At 39.2% G+C, this 15,248-nt stretch overlaps 4 protein-coding genes across 7 annotated transcripts in view; 3 read left to right on the top strand and 1 right to left on the bottom strand.

Moving 5' to 3' along the window:
* Positions 1 to 36: 36 nt before the first annotated feature.
* On the top strand, positions 37 to 2,968 carry LOC311260784 (zinc-binding protein A33-like). The gene has a single exon (XM_084359005.1). The coding sequence runs from the start codon at positions 1,124 to 1,126 to the stop codon at positions 2,567 to 2,569; it is 1,446 nt and encodes a 481-aa protein (XP_084215131.1). The 5' UTR covers positions 37 to 1,123; the 3' UTR covers positions 2,570 to 2,968.
* Positions 2,969 to 3,362: 394 nt separating this feature from the next.
* LOC311261888 (cilia- and flagella-associated protein 157-like) lies at positions 3,363 to 8,693 on the top strand (the record flags this gene model as incomplete). The annotated part of the gene is made up of 8 exons (XM_084360901.1): positions 3,363 to 3,378; positions 5,084 to 5,237; positions 5,442 to 5,688; positions 6,224 to 6,345; positions 6,659 to 6,809; positions 7,595 to 7,755; positions 8,091 to 8,210; positions 8,521 to 8,693. 8 exons carry the CDS (start codon positions 3,363 to 3,365, stop codon positions 8,615 to 8,617), a joined length of 1,068 nt encoding a protein of 355 aa, XP_084217027.1. The 3' UTR covers positions 8,618 to 8,693.
* A 1,129-nt stretch (positions 8,694 to 9,822) lies between these two features.
* Positions 9,823 to 11,967, top strand: LOC311260786 (zinc-binding protein A33-like; the record flags this gene model as incomplete). Its single annotated transcript, XM_084359007.1, has 1 exon — positions 9,823 to 11,967. The coding sequence occupies one exon, from the start codon at positions 9,823 to 9,825 to the stop codon at positions 11,260 to 11,262; it is 1,440 nt and encodes a 479-aa protein (XP_084215133.1). The 3' UTR covers positions 11,263 to 11,967.
* A 1,015-nt stretch (positions 11,968 to 12,982) lies between these two features.
* Positions 12,983 to 15,248, bottom strand: part of kank1a (KN motif and ankyrin repeat domains 1a) — a 54,745-nt gene continuing 52,479 nt past the window's right edge. For all 4 annotated transcript variants that reach the window (XM_084358813.1, XM_084358814.1, XM_084358816.1 and 1 more), the window contains exons 10-12: positions 14,391 to 14,591; positions 14,085 to 14,183; positions 12,983 to 13,982 (exon numbers count right to left, since the gene is read on the bottom strand). In XM_084358813.1, coding sequence (XP_084214939.1) covers positions 13,920 to 13,982; positions 14,085 to 14,183; positions 14,391 to 14,591 — 363 coding nt within the window. In that variant the 3' untranslated portion in view covers positions 12,983 to 13,919. The remainder of the gene's footprint in view (positions 13,983 to 14,084; positions 14,184 to 14,390; positions 14,592 to 15,248) is intronic.

Raw genomic sequence — 15,248 nt, 5'->3', positions numbered from 1 at the left:
AACTTTGTGGCCACAAGTTAAATAAATAATGATACGCTAAAATTAACTGTGGAGAGTTCTGAGTAGAGAAGGGCATTGAGGAGTCAGTGTATATCTATGTAAAGTTTGATAACATTTGGTAACATTAGCCACCAGAGGCTACTGATCATACCAGACTGAGTAGGGATGTAGCAGAAAACCTCCAGAGGGTCCAATCAATTCACCTTGTCATTAATAAGAATGAATGTGCTATTTGTTCTTTAAAAAATTCACATGGTCTTTCTTAAAGGCAGCGATGGAAGAAGCAGTCTGATCATTTACTGAAGTAAAAGTAGCAATACCACAGTACAGAAATACTACAAGTAAAAGCCCTGCCTTCAAAATCTCACTTAACTAAAAGTAAAAAGAAAGTATTCTAGAAATACTTACAGTAAAAAAAAATAAAGTAAAATAAATCATCATGCAGAAAGGCTCATTTTAGAATAATGTTGCCGCTGGTAAAGATGATGCTAATTTTAATTTATTTATGTACTGCTGAATAACTTGTGAATTTCCCCCCAGGGATCAATAAACTTTTAATCTATATTATATCATCATTAATTTGTTCATTATATTGTGTATTATTAATTTGAATGTGCAATGTAACTTCTAATTTATGTTTTGCCAAACCATTTACTTATATTGTAGATTTCTTCAGATTATTAGCTGAATAGTTTTACTGTTTTCTCCTCAATGTTTGTCTTTACAAAGGAAAAATTAGTGGAGTTGTTTCAGTTTATTTAGCTTTTTAGTCATTCAACCCTGTTGAAATATTCAGTCTCTCTGGAGAAGTAAAGAGAAAAACTGTTCTTGGTTCACTGACTGAGAACCTTCATCAACATGTACTGTACTGAATCAAGAGTGAAATATTTACCTCAGAAAACATCCTGACACCATCTGCTGGTGACAAAATGTTACAGCAGCGTTTCCTCATTAGTTACAAGAGAAGAGAAAATGAAAGTAGATTTTGACATTGTTGAACAGAGCTGAGACGCCATTACAGGGAGTGAGATCTCTGCTGGAAAACACACAATCTGAAGACTTTATTTCAACAATCAGGAGGCAAAAACTTGGTGAGTCTATAGACAATTTAAATACCAAACCAATGGCTGAGAAAACTGCTGTCTTTGGAAGTTTCCTGAGCTGCCATGTGTGTTCAGAGACTTTCAGAGATCCCGTGTCTCTGAGCTGCAACCACAGCTTCTGTTCAAGCTGCCTGAAAAAATTCTGGGAACAAGCTAAAAACAAAAACTGTCCCATTTGTAAAAGAAGATCCTCAAAGGATTGTCCACCAGTGAATTTTGCTCTGAAGGAACTGGCTGACTCCTTTGCTGAGAGACTGAACACTGGACCACCTGAGACAGAAAAAGGAGAGAAGCAGGTGGAGGTGAAAGAGGAGGTCGTGTGTGATAAACACCCAGAAGTCTCTTATTGGTTCTGTGAGGACGAGCAGAGAGCTGTGTGTCCTGTCTGTGAGTTTTCTCTCCACCAGACTCACAAGGTGGTTCCTGTAGAAGAAGCAGTCAGTGAGCTGAAGGAGCAGCTGACATCTGACTTAAAGTCTCTACAGGACAAGAGGAACAAATACAAACATGTGAAGAAAACATACAATGAAGTGTTTCAACACTCCAAGAAGCAGCTGTTGTCCACAGAGAGGCAGATCAGAGCAGAGTTCAACAAGCTGCACCAGTTCCTGAAAGAGGAAGAGGAGTCCAGACTGGCAGCTCTGAGGGAGGAAGAGGAGCAGAAGGGGAAGACTATCAGCAGAGAGATGAAGATGATGGAGGAGCAGATCTCCTCTCTGTCAGACAGTATCTGTGCTGTTGAAGAGGAGCTGCAGAAACACAACGTGCCATTCCTCAGCAGTTATAAAGCCACTCAGACCAGAGCCAGAGTCCAGTGCTCACTGTCAGATCCACAGCTGGTCTCAGGAGCGCTGATAGATGTGGCCAAACACCTGGGCAACCTGTCCTTCAGAGTCTGGGAGAAGATGAAGGACAAGGTCCACTTCAGTCCTGTCATTCTGGACCCAAACACTGCAAGCCGCTTTCTCTATCTGTCTGATGATCTGACCAGTGTGAGACGTGGAGACACAAAGCAACAGCTTCCTGACAATCCAGAGAGAAACACTAATTATACCAATCTTCATGGCTCTGAGGGCTTCAGCTCAGGGAAACACAGCTGGGAGGTGGAGGTGGGAGATCATCCTGGCTGGTATATAGGTTTGGCTAAAGAGTCAGTTGACAGGAAGGGAAAGTCGGAGAGTTTTGCCACACCAGAATATGGAATCTGGTGTTTATTGTATTATAAGGGAAAATACAGTACTGGTGCTGGTGAGACTGTCAGAGTGATGAAGAGTCTCCAGAGGATCAGAGTCCAGCTGGACTATGACAGGGGGGAGGTGTCCTTCTACGACACTGAAGACACGACTCACATCTACACTCACAGAGACACTTTCACTGAGAAACTCTTCCCCTTTTTCTGTGTTTTAAAGGCTGATGATGCTAAAACTGCTGATATCAAAATCTGTCAGACTGATATTTCTCTGTGATGTTCAGGGAGGTTGGTGAAGTCAAAGTAACTTATTAGGATTTTGATAATGGTGTTGTTTTTTTGTCAGTTACAGATGATTCCAGTCAGTTCTTTACAACAGGAGTAGTGTGATATGTAAATAATTGAAGAAAATGTGGAGATCAGGTTAAAAATACCCAAAATGGAACACATTTGTTGGTTGGTGTATAATATATACTGTATATTTCCAAATCACAAAAAAAGAGACTAAAGCATAAATGATTAATGGTGTGAAACATTCATTCCAAAATGGTGTTTGTGGTGTAAACATGCTGCAAGAACTGGGATGAGTAAATAACTAAAAATGCATTTATATCAAAACATTTAGATGGTTTAATTTTCTTTAAATAAAACTGTTCATCAAATACTGACTGTAAGATGGTGCAACTAGACTGTCAGAAGCCTAATTTCTAATATGTATTAAAAATGTTGATTGCAAAGCTCTGACCTCTTCTTTGAATTGTGGAGGTTAGTTGGGATCATTTCTACATTCATCTTTATTATTTCACAGCAGCCTTCATTTCATAATTCTTAAACATTTAAGTGGAGCTGCTGTTTGGTCCTGTGTGTTTACTGTTTATGTTAACTGTCCCAACAACCCATCAACGCACGACGAGTCTGTCCTGGATGAGCTTCAGGATTTACACTGGATAACTGTGGATTCATTTTATGTTGTGTTCAAACACGATGTTCAAAATTATGTGACTCTGATCTAAAGTATATCCCAGGGGCGTTGCCAGACACTTTTTACCGGGGCACATGCCCTAGTAAACATGCGCTGTGCCCCCTGTAAAATTCCAGATGAAATTTCATGAATGAGTCTATTTTTCATCACAGACAGTTTATGATCACAAAATAATATCTGTACCCTTGTGCTATGACTGACGCGTCTAGGAGTATATGACAGCTCCTGTGACAATGTACATTCTTGGTGGTATTACCACAAGTGAACACAATCAAACAGGAAAACTCCCTTATTGTGAGACAGTGAGAGCATGCGCATCGCCAGACACTTTTTGCTTTGTATGTGTGTGTGTGTGTGTGTGTTGGGGGGGGGGGATGTCTGTGCCCCTGTAAAGCTGCAGGCCTAGCAACGCCCCTGGTATATCCATAGTTCTGTATCAAAACGCACAGGGAAATATCATTTTTTAAAAACTATTTTAAGGCCTGATGCAGGTTTACAGTAATTGTATAATCATTCCTCATATACTGTCACAACAGCAATGTGCATTTAAGCATTTTGTAAAAAAAAAATAATAATAATGTTCAACCTACCCAATTATTGCAGGACACCTGATTAAAATATTAAAATACACAAACAACGTTTGGGGGGGGACCGTGAATCCGGACCGTGACCCTAAGACCAAGAGAGACATTTATGTGTAGCGGAACCACAATGTCCAAAAGATTGAAACTGTCCGGCGCCCCACAGTAACGTCAATGTGATGAAGTGAATGAAATTAATAGTTTGATGCATCGTATTGTTGGAGCAGAGTGTTAACTTGCTAGCTTACTTCGGATGGTAGCATTGTTTAATAATCAGTAAATAGCTGAGTCGACGTAAGTTAAAGTTACTTCATCTTAAATTCATCAGGGACATTTGGAAAGTTAACGTCAGGTCTGTTCAGGTGTTATTTCAACCTGTTGGCTGTGTTTTCCTGCTTGTATGTCAGTTAAAATGCTCTTAGTTTTCCATCCCCTTTAAAAGTAATAGGGCAGTTGTAAGCCTTTGGTTTATTGTGTCACAGTTTATGTTTGTGAAAGTTTATATCTATATATTATAGAAAATGTTTGGTTCTGTGACATTAAATATTCCCACAAAGGATGTAAGTTTGTGGTGAGAGTAAAAATAAGAGATAAAAAGTATTAAATTAAGCACCCACATGTACCTGTACAAGAAGAATACACAGATTATAGTTTGGGATCATTGCAATCTTTCAGGGTCAAGTTCATTTCTTACTCTAGCATGGTGGAGGTCTTATGAAACCCTAACCCATTTTCTCCCTGTTGAAATGAAAACAGTATTTTTTGCCACTAATATAGCTTCTACAGCACATGTGAAATGTAAAGATTTCTTTTGTTTGAAGGCATCATTTACACTTCCAACCCAAAAGCTATGATCACACTTTAGTAGACAGAAATGTATCTTTATACCTGAGTGTGAGATGAATCTTTGAAGAACTTGAAATCACTGACAAGGATGGTATGGTAATATGACAACAGTGTATTTCTAGACAGTTCATATCAGATAGCCTAGTTACTGTATATATTGAATTGGTATTCAATGGTTTTTCATTTCATTGAACCTGTTACAAACACATTATACTGTACTACAGTACGTTCATTCACCGTAACATTAACAATGATGGCTAGCTGTGCAGTTAAGCAACCGTTACACTGCATTTAACACAAATTATATGTAGGAAGAAACTCCTGGGTTGAGTTAAATCTCAATAAGTGTAACCTCACCTTTCCTCTCCTGTCCCTCCCCAAGTGGCGAGGCTTGCAGGTCTGGAGGAGCTTCAGAAGCAAGTGGAGCAGCTGAAGGCCAACATGGAGTCTTTGGAGAAGGAGCATGCCTGTCAGAAGGAGGAACACAAAGCTGAAATCCACAGCCTGGAAATGAAAGCACTGCAGGAAAAGTGGAGGTTAAGACTGTTGATTATCATAGCCTATCCCAGATATAAAGAATACATAATAATGACAAATTCCTGGCAGTTTTTTATTTTTTTATTTAAGGGTAAAAAGCTAAGTCACATCAAAAAATAAACAAACACCTGCATGAGCCCTGCATGTACTTTGCTGAAACTATTTACTCTCCCACTCTCTTCTCTCCTGTTCGCTGTCAAAAGGTTGGAGAAGGACTTGGCAACAGAGCTGCAGCAACAGGTGGACCAGAAGATCCCGGTGACGACCAGGTTGGCCCTTCAGGAGAACACGGAGGTTAAGGCTCGGTTCAGCAAGCTGTCAGAGCAGACGTTGGTCGTGATCAGGGAGAACTCTACCCTGAAGGAGCGAAATAATCATCTCAGCCTGGAAGTGGACAACCTGGAGCAAATGCTCAATGAAACATCCCGCCAGAGCTGCATCAGCAAGAAGGTACGAGAGCGACTTGATGGATAATAAAGTTTTTCACAAATATACACATATCTTTCTATGCATTATTTGAGCCTAATTGTTTGATTTGAATTTTTATTTATACTGTTCTTGTCATTTTTTAGTGCTTTGTAACATTGTTAAGTTAGTTGTAAATTATTATTATTATTACTATTATTATTGTTGTTGTTGTTATTATTCAGTTTATTATATTACAGTTGTATATATAGGATGGGATCCATTCAGTTTTGCATTTTTTTACTTCATGATGTTCACATACATGAGTTAAAACTAGCCTTGTAATTTTAAGATAGTTTTAACTTATGTGTCAAAATTGGATTATCTGCAGATTGTTATAGAAAGTTTAATTCTATTTCTTAATGACATTTATTTTCTCAAAACTGCAAGTTTAATTGTTTTTTCCTCCTTTCAGCATTCTTTCTTATTGAACTTACTATTTACTTTGTTTTTCCTTGGGCTTGTGTTGCACAATTAACAATTAACTCACCAAAATCTTTCCCCATCTTCTCTCCATCAGGTGGTGCAGCAGCTTACCGAGAAGTGCCAGCAGCTGCAGGCAAAGTTGAAAGGCTGTAGGCAAGAACTCAAGCAGCTTCAGACAGAACACACAGCAGCCCTGGCTGAGATGGAGGCGCTCAGGTCAGAGTTTATTGTGTCTCTACTGACCGAATCTATAACTAAAAGTTCAGATTCAATCAGTGTAAGGAGCATGTAACAAGAATATCTGAATATGCTTTACAGATAATTCACAGTTTCTGAAAAACACAAAGAAAAACATTTCACTCAAAATGACCGACACAGACTAAAATTATTTGAATGAATTGAAGAGAAAACTCATATGAAACTAAAGCTAAAGCTAATCAGTGACAACAGAATTGCATTCAATGACGAAGGACCAAATAATGACAATACCACATGAGAAGAAAACTGGAAATCAGTGCTGTGTTTTCAGACAGGGCCGGGCCTCGCTGTCTGAGCAGTGCAGTGAAACCAGAGCTGAGGAGAGTCGGCTGGAGGCGGAGCTACAGGAGGAGAGGAGGAGGATGAGCAGGATGAAGAGCATGATGCAGGACACAGCTGTAACTCTCAGATATGTCCTGATGGTAAAACAACAACAATCCTGACCACATTAATAACATCAGGACACATAAACATGTTCAAGGGATCTCAGTTAAGGACAAAACTGCCTCAGCAAAGCCAGAAGAAGTGCTAGCACTAATGTAAAGATCCAACAGTCTGACTTGGGGGGTTTTTTGGACATTGTTAGTTGGTTATTATGGTGAGGTAGTCAATTATAGTTATCCAGGTTAGCTAACTAGCCTAGCTGACCCTCTGCAGGCATGAATTAAATAACTTCCCCAAATCACCACTGTAACTTCACTACTTCTGTATAACACAGCCTTTCTAAACACGTTAATGTTTTAATTAACCCTGGTCTTCACACCATGATCTATATCAACAAAACCAGCTGAATTGTTAAGTAATGAATTCACAATCATCATGACCATTAAGCTAATTGATTCTCGCTCATGTAAATGGAAGAAGTAGAAATGTAAGGAGGTTTTAAACCCAAATAACACAGAATTAGCTGGAGAATGATATTTACGTGTATAGTGATCTTTGTTGATCTTATATTACTGAGAGGACTCTTATGACAGTGCATCATTGTGACATTTGAAGTATCTCTAAATAAGAAGTTGCTGCCACACAATCGTTAATTAAGTAGGCTGATAATGAACTGAACTGTTAGTAAAGTACAAGCACAGTATAGCAACATGAAAAACAGCCACTATTGTTTATTGTGCCATTTATTTTATTTATTGAGATTGTTTCCTCTTCTTAGAAATGTTTCTCTCAGTAACCCTGATGTTGGCTCTGTTCCCTGCAGGAGGCACCGACCGAGCAGGACTCAGAGGCGGACTCTGTCCCCCTGTGGAAGCAGCTGATACAGAAGCTGCTGGAGGACTTGGACTGGCCCACACTCACCAACTCCACCACGGGGAACGACCACCTGAACGAGCAGCCGACCTCTGACCCTGCAGCAGCTCTGTAATAAAATCCCTCTCTCACTGATTATGTCTGTTGTTTTGAAGGTCTGTTAGTGGCTTTTGATCTGCATTGTGCATCACATCGTGAGACTGCTGTATACCATCCATCAACTACATATAGAAATTATTCATGGCTTTAATATGCTTGATGGCATGTTTAAGTGTATGTCTTTCAGAGAATTTTTTATATCCCAAATCACAACAAAGAAATAAGTCTCAGATGTTGCCAGTGAGGCTAATCATCACAACAATACAGTGTTGTTCTCGACCGATCTTGTCACAGCTACTAAGTCCTCCTGCCTTTGCACCATCATCCTGTTTCTTGTGTCTTTACAGAGAAGGGACCCTGAATCCAGCTTCTGATCAGGGACTTCTACCCCGTCCCACACTGAAACACAAAGACGTACTCTCTGGGACAGGAGCTGGGTCCAGCAGCACCCATGTGCCTCTGCACAGGTTTGTTTCAGACTTTCACCCGCTGGGTCTGCAGGGGGCAGTGTTGTGTTTGGAAGTCTAGTTTAAAAACTGTTAATGGGCTCTGGTGAGTGAATGTTGCCCTTGTGTTAAATTTAAAAGTCCTTTTTCTAACAATATATATACAGTATTTATATAAAACAACAACAGAACAATCTGTTTTCATTTTCATGCAATTTTCAATAATAGATGTCACTTTAATTGTAGATGACTCTATTTGGTGTGTTGGTGTGTGTCTTTGAAGTAACTCTACTCAATTATCTAACTTCTGTTGTTCTTTTCTATCCCTCAGGAAGCCCTCCAGTCAGAAAACATCCGACGCCAATAACCCAAATGAATCAGCAGTCAGATTTCTGAACCCGAGAAAGTCGTTCACTAAACCAAAATAACAAACTAAACTCATTTCCTCCTTTTTCCTCCTTGTGTTCGAGAAAACCCTTCATATTAAAGAGGATCCACATTGTCGATAGTTTGACTGATGACTCTATTTACCCCTTGAAATACCTCTTTTAAAGTGAGTCTGTAACTTTGTGGCCACAAGTTAAATAAATAATGATACGCTAAAATTAACTGTGGAGAGTTCTGAGTAGAGAAGGGCATTGAGGAGTCAGTGTATATCTATGTAAAGTTTGATAACATTTGGTAACATTAGCCACCAGAGGCTACTGATCATACCAGACTGAGTAAGGATGTAGCAGAAAACCTCCAGAGGGTCCAATCAATTCACCTCGTCATTAATAAGAATGAATGTGCTATTTGTTCTTTAAAAAATTTACATGGTCTTTCTTAAAGGCAGCGGTGGAAGAAGTAGTCTGATCATTTACTGAAGTAAAAGTAGCAATACCACAGTACAGAAATACTTTTACAAGTAAAAGCCCTGCCTTCAAAATCTCACTTAAATAAAAGTAAAAAGAAAGTATTGGCTTCTAGAAATACTTACAGTAAAGAAAATAAAGTAAAATAAATCATCATGCAGAAAGGCTCATTTTAGAATAATGTTGCTGCTGGTAAAGATGATGCTAATATTAATTTCTTTATGTACTGCTGAATAACTTGTGAATTTCCCCCCAGAGATCAATAAACTTTTAATCTGTATTATGTCATCATTAATTTGTTCATTATATTGTGTATTATTAATCTGAATGTGCAACGTAACTTCTAACTTGTGTTTTGCCAAACCATTTACTTATATTGTAGATTTCTTCAGATCTTCATTATTAGCAAAATAATGTTACTATTTTCTCCTCAATGTTTGTCTTTACAAAGTAAAAATGATTGGAGTTGTTTCAGTTTATTTAGCTTTTTAGTTATTTAACCCTGTTGAAATGTTCAGTCTCACTGGAGAAGTAAAGAGAAAAGCTGTCCTTGTTTCACTGACTGAGAACCTTCATCAACATGTACTGTACTGAAATATTTACCTCAGAAAACATCCTGACACCATCTGCTGGTGACAAAATGTTACAGCAGCATTCCCTCATTATTATTTACAAGAGAAGAGAAAGTGAAAGTAGATTTTGACATTGTTGAAGACTTTATTTCAACAATCAGGAGGCAATATCTTGGTGAGTCTATAGACAATTTAAATACCAAACCAATGGCTGAGAAAACTGCTCTCTTTGAAAGTCTCCTGAGCTGCCATGTGTGTTCAGAGACGTTCAGAGATCCTGTGTCTCTGAGCTGCAACCACAGCTTCTGTTCAAGCTGCCTGCAGAAATTCTGGGAACAAGCTAAAAACAAAAACTGTCCCATTTGTAAAAGAAGATCCTCAAAGGATTGTCGACCAGTGAACTTTGCTCTGAAGGAACTGGCTGACTCCTTTGCTGAGAGACTGAACACTGGACCACCTGAGACAGAAAAAGGAGAGAAGCAGGTGGAGGTGAAAGAGGAGGTTGTGTGTGATAAACACCCAGAAGTCTCTTATTGGTTCTGTGAGGACGAGCAGAGAGCTGTGTGTCCTGTCTGTGAGTTTTCTCTCCACCAGACTCACAAGGTGGTTCCTGTAGAAGAAGCAGTCAGTGAGCTGAAGGAGCAGCTGACATCTGACTTAAAGTCTCTACAGGACAAGAGGAACAAATACAAACGAGTGAAGAAAACATACAATGAAGTGATTCAACACTCCAAGAAGCAGCTGTTGTCCACAGAGAGGCAGATCAGAGCAGAGTTCAACAAGCTGCACCAGTTCCTGAAAGAGGAAGAGGAGTCCAGACTGGCAGCTCTGAGGGAGGAAGAGGAGCAGAAGGGGAAGACTGTCAGCAGAGAGATGAAGATGATGGAGGAGCAGATCTCCTCTCTGTCAGACAGTATCTGTGCTGTTGAAGAAGAGCTGCAGAAACACAACGTGCCATTCCTCAGCAGTTATAAAGCCACTCAGACCAGAGCCAGAGTCCAGTGCTCACTGTCAGATCCACAGCTGGTCTCAGGAGCGCTGATAGATGTGGCCAAACACCTGGGCAACCTGTCCTTCAGAGTCTGGGAGAAGATGAAGGACCAGGTCCACTTCAGTCCTGTCATTATAGACCCAAACACTGCAAACCGCTGGCTCCATCTGTCTGATGATCTGACCAGTGTGAGATATGGAGACACAAAGCAGCAGCTTCCTGACAATCCAGAGAGATGCACCTTCTTTGCAGATGTTTTTGGCTCTGAGGGCTTCAGCTCAGGGAAACACAGCTGGGAGGTGGAGGTGGGAGATCATCCTCGCTGGAATGTTGGTTTGGTTAAAGAGTCAGTTGACAGGAAGGGAAAGATATCTGCTTCACCAAAATATGGAATCTGGTGTTTATGGCATGGTGATGGCAAATACATTAATGTTGTTGGTGAGACCATCAGAGTGAAGAAGAGTCTCCAGAGGATCAGAGTCCAGCTGGACTATGACAGGGGGGAGGTGTCCTTCTACGACCCTGAAGACATGACTCACCTCTACACTCACAGAGACACTTTCACTGAGAAACTCTTCCCATATTTCTGTGTTGTAAAGGCTGGTGATGCTAAAACTGCTGATATCAAAATCTGTCAGACTGATATTTCTCTGTGATGTTCAGGGAAGGTGGTGGTGTGATTTGTAATAAGTTGAAGAAAACGTATATAAAATATACATTGTATATTTCCTTATCACAAAAAAAGAGACTAAAGCATAAATGATTAATGGTGTGAATCATTCTTTCTAAAATGGTGTTTGTGGTGTAAACTGTGAACTGGGACAAGTAAATAACTCTCAAAATGCATTTATATCAAAACATTCAAACTTTATTTTTTTTATTTTATATCATTGATTGTTGATGTAATAATCTACCTGTTATTTGTTTATCACGTGGGCCTTGAAACACAGATTACAGTTGACTGTCTGACATGTTCCACATGTTAGTTGAGTTTTATCTTGTTCTTTATTTGTGCTTCTTTGACTGGAGATAATTCTGCAGAAATTGTTCGATAATGTTAGACATAGTTTACATCTCTCTTCAAGGTTCCGTCCACATTTGAAAAGGACAAAACTGCAAGAAGATTGAAGAGGTTCATCAAATACTGACTGTAACATGGTGTGGATTATGGCTGCAACTAGAGACTGTTTTTTATCATCAAGCAGTTGATTTATTTTTGTCAATAAAATGTCAGAAAATAGTGGAAAAATACCAGATACACAGCAATCTTTTGAAGTATCCTTGATAAATGTTTAAGATGAATCATTGTTTAAATTGACATAATTTCATCATTTCTAATAATATGTATTAAAAATGTTGATTGCAAAGCTCTGACCTCGTCTTTGAATTGTGGATGTTGAAATTTAAAGGTTGTTAGCAGGAGTCATTTCTACATTAATCTTTATTATTTCACAGCAACCTGTATTTCATAATTCTTGAACATTTAAGTTGAGCTGCTGTTTGTTCCTCCGTGTATGTAAACTGTCCCAACAACCCATCAACACACGAGTCTGTGTTAGAGGAACTTGGGTGAGTCTGGATTCATTTTGTGTCGTGTTCAAAAACATCAACTGTTTAATTATTTAAAGACACAGACGTCAAGTAATTTTCTAACAGCCCAGAGCAAAGGCCTGATGCAGGTTAACAGTAATTGTAAGATGATTCTCTTTATCATGCCACAATGACAAAATGCGTGCAAAAGTATTTTGTAAAAATATATATATTTATGTTCAGCCTATCTAAATATTGTGTGACACCTGATAAGACAACAGACTCAGGTATTAACAGATCACAGCTCCATAAAAAAATACCTTCTAATCCATACATGGCCCTGTGCCCTGCACTTCGCAGCCGTGTCTTGGGCTAGTTTTTTTTGTTTAGTTTTTTTACACTTGTATGCTACGTCTCTGGGTGAAACGCCATGTTTTGTATCATTTTGTTTTTGGTTATGATCGTTTCTCAATTCAAAATGTAGGATGAATATACACTTCTGAGCACATTTCCACATAAAGCTCCGTGTGTTGCAGTCTACAAAGGGCGTCTCCCATCACCTAAGACGTGTTTAATAATAATGGATGGCTTCATTGTGAGAAAACATAGGATGTGTGTGTGTCTCATGCTCTGAGGAAGGTCTTTATGACAAAGATCATTTGTTGAAAATTAGGGTAAGGTAAGGTTTTGATCTTTTTTTTAACTGCTGTTTCTTTTGCATCAGCACCTTTTTGTTTTGTAGTTTTTTTTCTAGACATTTAGTAGCCTACTTTTGGAGTGTAAAAAATGTATAATAACCTTTTTTTTCTTCAGATACAGAGGAGCATTTAGAACCAAGCAGATGGATATTCTTTAATTGATGTTTATTGTTATATGGCAAAGTCTCAGGCACTTCAATTCTCATTTGAGGATGAAAGTCAGTACCTTGATGAATACTAGAGGAGGACAGACAGCTTATATTACACATGAGAGACAGAGAGAAAGAAACTGGACACGAAGACACAAAGGAGAACTAAACTCTACTGACCACCGTATGTACAATGAAATACATATATCTGCATTTAAAACTATACTTTGATAAATATATAACTTCATGGGTCGTTACGTAGTAATAGGAAATATTCAAAATACTGTGATTCTTCTTCTTAAATAGATACAAAGGATTTGTATAAAAGTACAATTTCTCCAGTCTAGGTCACGTCTTTTCATCGATGCATTCATCCACATGAGTTGCACATGTGCTGTCGAGCTGGGCACACATGTTTGAGACCGTGATGGCGAGGCAAACAAAATATACAGGAAATATTTGCTCTAAGATGTGGGTGGATTATTCTCCATCTGTCTACTCGGATGCATAAAAAAAAAAAAAGAAAACTTGATCAAAAGTTGTTTTGGTGCTCTCGAATGATCAACATTGAGCTTTAGAAATTATTTTAAAAAAGAAAGGTTGTCAAATTGCAAAAAGAGAAAAACAAAATGAAAAAAAAAAGATGGAACAAAAATGGCATTTAGTAGGTGAATTTGTGTCCATGTTGGTTTGCTGATTATTTCAGACGTTTCTGCCAGAATGTGACGGGACTTGAGGCACCAGCTGGTTACATTCATATTCAAAGGACACTTTGGGCTCTTCGTGGAAGCAAGTGTTCATGTAAATAAAGAACATTTCCAGAAAATCTCATTGGTTGGTTGGTGCTTGGGATGAAGTCCCTCATCTAGCTGTGGGTAAGGCATCATTCAGCGTGAACCAATAGCAGCGCAGGGTTTGTGGTGAGAGGCGGGGCCTCTAATCAAACATGCCCCTCCGAGTGGGACTTGGTGACGTCTTCCTGCCGAGTCGAGGCGTCCCCTAGATACAGATAAACATGTGTAAAGGCTTCATGTAACATGTAAGTAGAGGTGAAATCAGAAGAACTGGTTAGTTTAAACGGAGGGAGAGATGAGGACGTACCGGTGACTGGGCTTTGGAGAAGTTGACGTGTGCATAAAGCAACACTGCAATGTCCTTGTGTCCTGCTTCCAGAGCGATGGACAGGGCATTGCTCTCATCCTGAAGGAAAAGAAAGAAAAGACAAAAAGAGGAAGGAGAAATGAAAGATCAGTTAGAAACACTAAAAAAATAAAATCTGAAATAAAGTGGAATACAAGTAGAAAGTAGCATGAAAACAAAATACTCAAGTAAAGCACTTAAGCATAAATACATAAGTATGTAACTAAAGTATCCTCCGCCCTGTGTACCCCTTCATGTGTTACTCACGCTGTCACTCAGCGTGGCGTCACAGCCGGGTTGAGCCAGCAGCAGTTTGACGATCTCGACATGTCCGTGTTCGCTGGCGCACATCAGCGCCGTGGAGCCCTCGTCGTCCTGGATGTTTACGTCGGCCCCGTGAGCCAGCAGGGCCCGAACCATGTCCATCCTGCCGTGGCTGACCGCCAGCATCAGCCCCGTCTGACCAGCCTGAAACAGGGACGACAGCGAGCATGGTGAGCCGACACATTTTACAAGCTAGACACTACAACTAGAGCCCGACTGAGACTGGATTTTTGCAGTCGATGCACTGTAAAGACATTTACATAAAGGTTTATTGTTACTCAAATAATAACCATACAGAATGGATAACAAGATAATAATGTGTAGGCTAAGAAGTGTATTTTGCCAATGTGAAATGGAAGATGGGAACGTTCTAGAAAATGTTTGGTTCTGTGACATTAAATTGATGCACTGATTTGAGACCAAATCAAAAATTATGGCTCCAGCAGTGAAAAGTGTCCCATGCACAGAGTTTAGACACTGATTTTGCCTCATGAAATTCATGTTTCATAGAAACTGGCAAGAAATCTACTCTTAAAGTAAATTTAAAATAAAAATAAAAAAACTGTGTCGTCCTATAGATATGAGCAAGTCAACACAAAGTCTGGATCACTTACAAAATAAAAAATAGTTACCCTCCTTTACCACTTGGTGTCACCAAAGTACAATTTTTCCTTCCGCTGACTAAAAGTATGTCTGGCATCAAGTTTTCTGCTAAAATGTGTTGCTGTTAGATTTTCAACTGTGACTCCTGTGCATAAACTGGTTTTGTGTGTCCATGATTTACTAATGAATTACAGAAAG

Source organism: Pagrus pagrus (assembly GCF_965226575.1).
Source record: "Pagrus pagrus genome assembly, chromosome: 8".
Lineage (NCBI taxonomy): Eukaryota > Metazoa > Chordata > Actinopteri > Spariformes > Sparidae > Pagrus > Pagrus pagrus.
This window is presented reverse-complemented; position numbering and strand designations above follow the sequence as displayed.